Source organism: Rhagoletis pomonella, unplaced genomic scaffold (genome assembly GCF_013731165.1).
Source record: "Rhagoletis pomonella isolate Grant_MI unplaced genomic scaffold, Rhpom_1.0 Rhpom_scaffold_00007, whole genome shotgun sequence".
Classification (NCBI taxonomy): Eukaryota; Metazoa; Arthropoda; class Insecta; order Diptera; family Tephritidae; genus Rhagoletis; species Rhagoletis pomonella.
In genome coordinates this window covers 42,980,243-42,987,460 of record NW_023458561.1, presented here as the reverse complement: position 1 = coordinate 42,987,460, position 7,218 = coordinate 42,980,243, and the positions used below count along the sequence as shown (strand labels likewise).

At 34.5% G+C, this 7,218-nt stretch overlaps 1 protein-coding gene across 1 annotated transcript; it reads right to left on the bottom strand.

The window, feature by feature from the left end:
• Positions 1-5,110: 5,110 nt before the first annotated feature.
• Positions 5,111-5,799, bottom strand: LOC118743723 (cuticular protein 47Eg-like). Its single transcript, XM_036476485.1, has 2 exons — positions 5,741-5,799; positions 5,111-5,535 (listed from the first exon to the last, which is right to left on the bottom strand). Exons 1-2 carry the CDS (start codon positions 5,750-5,752, stop codon positions 5,194-5,196), a joined length of 354 nt encoding a protein of 117 aa, XP_036332378.1. The 5' UTR covers positions 5,753-5,799; the 3' UTR covers positions 5,111-5,193.
• Positions 5,800-7,218: the final 1,419 nt, after the last annotated feature.

The following is a 7,218-nucleotide window of genomic DNA, read 5'->3' as shown; positions in this document are numbered from 1 at the left end:
CTTTCTGGTTATAGTGCAATGACAAGAGCCAATGAGGCGGCCCTTGGAGAATTCTGGAGAAAGATTTACGGGTCTTTACAATGGCAATGACATGGACATAATCCAAAAATAATAATAAAAGTATTCAACTTGGAACCCGCTGGTGGTAGCAGAGGAAGGGAAAGGCCTTCACCGCATTGGAAAGACTAAGTAGATAAGGACTTGACGACTTCAATTGGCATTATAAGTTGGAAACGACTGGCCTGGCTTATTGAACACGGCTAAAATGGATTAGGCAAAAACAGCGCCGAACAAGAAGAAGAATATCTTTTGTGTTCATGTTGCTAAAACTGCTTTTATGACTTCACTATAACAAAGTATTTTTGTGTTCTTCTTAATTGGTTCTTCAATAGTCTTCTTGCGATTTAGACATGATAATTTTGTATAAGTTTTACATCAAAAGAGTTTCGGTCTTCCTTATAGGAAGCTCATTAAAGATGGAGGCTCTCAATATAATACTCTTTAATTATTTTTTTTGCATTTTTTATTATTTTTAAGCTTTTTTATACATTGAATTGGCTTTTGTTAAAACTTAGTTCACTGCTTCGACATGTGGGTGATATCCGGTTTCATCGGCCTTGTAAGTTACTTAAACAGTTTTGCTATCGGGTATCAAATATTCATATTCGCCAGCCAAAATCCATGTATCCTTACCCTTTAGGTCAGAGCACTACCCCAAGTAAGCATGAGAGAAAAGTGAGAATGTGTTAGTATGCCCAATTCATTTTGAATGCTGTCGTGTTCTCATCGCTGCGTTCTCGCTTGTATACGTACACGCAACGCTTACGCTCTTTTAGTACGTGATAACCAGTGATCGAACTTCTACCACATTGTGGTAGATCTGCCACTTTTTTGAGCATCTACCACATCTACCACTCAAGGTCGCGTTTTTGCGTAGTTTTATTTTTGCTCGACATAATTTTCTTAATTTTAAGAGCAAAAATTGTCCAACACTAAACACTATATGGTAACAAGAATGATATAATACAAGATTCCGCATTCTCGGCGACGATGAAATTTCTCAATTAAAAGTAAACAAAACCGAATAACAGGATAAAATAAACTGTGAAATAGTAAATTTTCTCAGTAATAAATTTTTCGACAGAGTGATAAAATGAAAAGCTGGCAGCACTCCAGAAGGTTGCAGAAATTTCTTAAAATATGCTCGAAAAATATCTTGATATGGAAGGAACTGCTTTACAATGTCAAGGAAAAAAAAAATTGCCAAAATTCAACGCAATTTTTAGCAACTTGAATTTTGCTCTTTATTATACTACAATTCAATTTTTTTTAGAGTCAAATTAAAAAGTTTGCAATTTAGCTGAAACCTTGCTTTAAACTTTAATTTTTGTACCAAGTTTGATCCAAACCCAGAGATCTACCACATTTTTTTGAAATCTACTACATTTTTTTCCCGATTCTACCACACAGAATTTTTTTTCAAGTCCGATCACTGCTGATAACTCTCTGCCCATGATTACAATTTTGTTCAGCTGCGATATGATTATCGAGTTGAAGTACATACGAGAAACTTTCTGGGTTGACTTCAGACTAATTTTTCAGCACTCCTACCTCTTCATTAGCCAATTCAATGGCGAACAAGCAAGCGAATACAATTTGTAAGATATTATATGAAGGAGTTTTATTATTATTAAGAATATGTATTTTTCTCATTTGCTTCCAATTAGCCAATTCAATTTGAAATTTGGATTTGAGTTTGTCTGACTGCATTTTATTCTCGACTACGCGCTTTCAACGGAGTTCGTCTGAAATATTTATTCCATGCCAGTCAGCTATAGCTGCATCTGTTAAGCTAACAAAGAGTATCAAAGAAAAAATACTGATCTAAATGCTAAAATAATACCAACATTTTAAGGTGCTTTGTTCAATGTTTCCAGTTTTGAATTTAATTAAAGAAATTTATTGCCACAAGTGTTGGTGGTGCGGTAGAAATCCGCACTACGCTGTCATTATTTACACTCCCTTTCCGGCGCCGGGAACTGGTTTTGCGAAATTACCGTTCCCATACTACTCTGCACAATAGATTTTTTATATCCGCTTTGCAAGTTGAAGAATTGCCAAATGTTAAATCTGCAATTTGCTTTGATTTTATGGGAGTAAGCCTAATTTTTAAATACAAAATGGATTGCCGCGAAATCTACACAAAGTAAAAGAGCGAAAAGCGGGAAGAGAGGGTGTTAAAATCTTAATCGAAATTGGAAATCTTGATAATAAAGCGGTAAGTGACATATGTGAAAATAAATTAGAGCCTGTTGATCATTATTAACAATCCTTTATATCGTTACCCAAAAGCAGTTTTAGAAATTTGTGTTAAATTTAGAATCCGAAAGAGATATAAATAAAAGAATCAACAGCTACATAAACAAGCCGGTGTCAGCTTCAATTTCGTGTCTGCGAAATATTTAATTTATAGGCCAACAGCAATCAACAAAAAGCTAATATGAAAAATATGCCTGGATTCTACTTTAGATTAGGCGCCTGTTTGATAAGGGGTTCGAGATTGGCATTTAGCTGTACACAGCGAGAGCCTCGGCGCGAAGGTGGTGGAGAAGATCATTGCAGAGGAATTTTTAGCACTATAACGAAGCGTTCGTTTATCTCTTAATCCACCGTGGCTGAGCAGCCGTAAGAAAGTTTCTGACGTCGGGACTGATAGCGCCAAGATATTTGGCTTAACTTCAGCGTTAGCCAGATCATAACTGTGAAAATATAGAGCGAAGCCGTTGAGCAATAAGGGGGCAGGTCCTTGATCTCAAGCCTCTTCTCTGGCCTCTTCTGATCTAGTGTCTAAATAGAATCTACAGTTAGTCTAGCTATAATGAACGAAACGCCTTATAGAAATGAGTCTTACAAGAATCTGAATAGAACTAATTGAGATCTGTACCGGAGGATATAGAAATGCCCGCGAGTAGCGGAAATCTATATTTCCAGTCAGCAGTTAGGAAATTTTGGATGATCACTGCCTGTTTTTGACCATCAACTCTTTCTTTGAAAGCATTTAAAGGACAACTGCAGAAGTCTGCGGATTTTTGGTGTTATAGTTGTCTTCGTACCCAAGGTTGGCAAAACCTTACATGTATCCCCAAAGAACTTTAGGTCAGTCAGTCTGTCAGAGTTTCTTTTAAAAAAGCTTGAGGGACTATTTGAGCCCTTTGATTTGAATCAAGACATTTAATAACATTCTTGCTTCAGTTTTGAAGTATCTATATCTGAACTCGCCTGTTATTAGTTAAACTTTTTCAGCCAAAGGTTAAAAGATTCATCATTAAGCTTTGACGGTAGACAGATGCATTCAATTGGGATTAACTAACCATTTAGTAGCATGAGGTGGAAATGACTTATGCGACTTTCAACATAAACGACTCTTTTGATCTGCACAAAGGACGCTGGCATCAAATCAGCATGTAACCGATGTTCAGAGCACGTAAAGTTTCTGAAGGAACATCTCTCCACCCTACTGAATTACATTGAAGCCCGTAGGGAAAATTATTCATAAGCCTCAGTCGAGCACGCGAAGTCGATAAAGCACCGCGACAAGGATAGCAGAGCTTCTGGAGCTGGCGACCTGCCAGCTAAACTAAACTAGTATGACTAGCACTGCTAGATGTTTCCCTTTTCTGGGACATACCCAGGCTTTCGACTGTCCTGGTCAAGCCTCGAAATGCCGCTGTTTTCCATCAAACTTACCGGTTTTGTTGCAGAAAACGTAGTTTGTTTAATTTTCATAGATATTTATTATTAAATTTTACTACTAATCTGTAAATATTTTTGCCTGAGTTGATGATCGTGCGAGTTCCCATTAGTTGAAGCTGTTTTATTTATTATTTAATTTATATTCTGTTCTAAGACACAGGAAATGTTGCAAATTCTTTAAAAAGTTTAAAAAAAAACTCCCAAGCAGGCATAGCCTGCTAAATTATCGAAAAAGCCTCACAATATTAAAAAAAATGTTAAAGTCCAAAAGAAATTCAATTATATAAAAAAAAGCTTATTAAACAATGATTTTAATAAAAGCCTGCATAAGTTGTACTTTGTATGTAATAATCTGAAATAATAATACCAATTTTGGCTCTCTGATTCCGTTTTCTATTGTTTTATTTTTCCTAATTGTCTACAGTTGCGAAATAAATAATACGAAACGGGCATATTTTTCAGTAGTAAAATTTTGGAAACCCCCGTTTTTTTTCAGAGTAATAGTATTCGTACACATTTGCACACATTTATATTGCATAATTAAACCAAGTAAAATTTTTACTAAAAACAGGAAGTTTTCCAAAAAAAATTGTCAGAATCATTTTTATCGTAAAACGCATGATTTTAACCCCAAATTTAAAAAAAAATATGCTAAATTCGATAGTTTTTAATTTCGATTTTAATGTAAACAATTGAAAAAATTACGAGCATGTTATGCGAAATAATGCTTAATGTCTTTCTTTTTTTCTAATGTACCCCTCCACCTGTGGGTTTTTATGTGTCCACAAAATTATTAACCATTTCGATCGCGTATTTTTTCTCGTAACCTATGAACCTAAGTTTAACTGTCAATCTTGTTATGTTCATATCTACGCAAACTTTAGTGTCGCCACCCCTATTACTTTGAGCGCTGTGAAGTCGCAAATTTTATATGGATTTTGAAAAAAATTTGTTCGAAACAAAAAGCTTGTTTCCATGAACATTATTAAAAAACCAGTGAGCCCGCATGGCGCTAAAACGCCAAAATTTAATTTAATTTTTTTAAACAGGTTGACAACCTATTCAAACCCTTAAAAAAATGTTCCAATTGAACATCTAAAGCCATTACCGAGATTTTTATTTTTTTTTTCTTTACCGAAGGAAATCCTCTCACGTAAGATCGAATGTAGTAGCGAATTCATACCCATTGCTTTTGAATGATTATTATATATAGTCTTAGTATTACTTTCCAAAAAAAATTTTTACCATAATTATTCAATGAATTGCCCTTATTAATTTACTAAACTCATTGCATTCGAGCAAAAAGTAGCCACATTTCACTATGAAACATTAAAAATATTTTAAAAATTTTGCTATTTTATACTAATGACTTAGAATGCATTTATTCAAAAAAGAGGTAAAAAACGAAACAATCAATGTGTTAAAGCACATAACAACAGCTTATTCCTTGGGTGGGTGAGCCTGAATGTAAGCGATAGCCTTCAAGATGGCCTCTGGAATTGGTGGTGAGGTTGGCAGAGGTGGGTTGGCGCTCAAAACTTGGTAACCGTTTTCATCAGCAACATATTGCACGGAAACTTGATCGCCTTCGGGAGCGGTGAACGAGTATTGGCCCTTGGCAACCAAGGCATCACCGCTCAGGGTACCCTCTTGTTCGGCTTTGATGGAGTTGGAGAATTCGTAGGCATATTTGTAGCTGTCTGGGTTCACTTCGCTCTCCAAACGTAGGACATCGGCTTCTTCGTTGGCGTAGGCAACAGCCAAAAAGCAGGCGAGGACGATCTAAACGAACGACAATTAAATTAAATATTTAAGTTGGTCGCACATCACGAAAACAAAACACTGCGATTTATTTGATTTTTATTAAATTAAAAATAATTGGTTTAGGCCAAATTTCTTCAAAATCACTTCCTGCCAGTTAATGTTTTAAAATTCTTAATATGAAATATTTTATATATTTTTTTTCTAATTGTTTTGAGACACTTACAAAGAATTTCATTGTTATGTGTTATCACGTTGATTCGTAGTACGAAACTGATATAGAAGTCTGCAATTTCATGGCTTTTTATACGAATGTGCTAATTACTATTGGCATGCTAACCATCAAATTTTATTTAAATTTTTATTTTTTTTCTAAAAACAAGTCACTAATGACTGTCTGGCATATTGACGACACTGAAAATACAACTTCATCGCATATTAACGCTTTGTTTTGTCGCATTTAAAAAACAATGTCTTTTTCGACGTTAACTTTTTGTTGAAATTTTAACATTGAAGTAATATCATATACGAGTAGGTATGTACAATATTTTACTGTAGAAGTTGTTATACACCTTTACGACATACAGACATATCATTGCTTTTGCTATTGTACAGCTGAGCACATCGGACGTCATATTTTTAAGTTAATTTACATATTTCATCTCAGCTAAGGGCGTTAAAAATTATGCGAGCAATGATGAGGGGATCGTTTGAAATACAGTCGAATACAAATAAGTGGACACGTTTGAGAATTTATTTGGTAGAGTTTGTTGTTATTAGATATGCTCCTAAAAAAAATACAATTCGAAATATTTCTTAACCTCCTTTATTAAAATATTAATTTTCATAGAAATTGGACTTATCAACTTTTCACTCTAGCTAGCGATATATACGGGGCTTTAAAAAATATTATATATTATATATTATATTATATATTAGTAGGTATATGTTTATGTATGTTTAGTATATTAGGGCGGGCCAATTTTTTTACTACGCGCGTATAGTAAAGCATGATTCCAGGTGTAATTCTAAGAAAATTTGCTGAAGAAACCATTGGTCGAAAATCAGCTTGGAGTTTGCCAAATTGCGAAAATAGGGTTCGAAGAGAAAGGGAAAATTTTCACTGTTGCGTCCTCTGGTGGAAGTTCTATGAAAAAATAAACGCAGAAATGGACCCCTCATACCATAATACACACGTATAAATATCATGTTTTTATACAAAATTTAAGTACTTGTTTACGGAACTACAGAAAAATGCTAAGAAGCCTCGCAATTCGCAATTTGGTAAACTCCAGAGATATGGTTTTTTCCGGAAAATTTGCTTAATTTCACATACAAATTGACCCGCCCTAAGGTATATGAGCAAATCTCACGAGTTGTTTTTTTAGCAGCACTCCCTTCTTTCGGCAGAAAAAAAAACGCTAAAGCATTCTTCATGCATTTATTGCAATCAATGGAGTTCTAGAAACAAGAACATTAAAAAATAAGACAAGTATTTGAACAATTATAGCTTAAAAACGTTTATTTAGGCGAAAAAGTACCGAAATTACTCCTATCATTGTCACTCGAAAAAATCATAAAAGGTTTTTAATAACCTTGGGAAGTTTTCAAATAGAATGTTCATCTAAGAGGCAAAGGACGTTGGCATTAAATACAACATATGTGTGAAGCTTCAAGTGAACACCACGAAATTAAAAAAAAAAA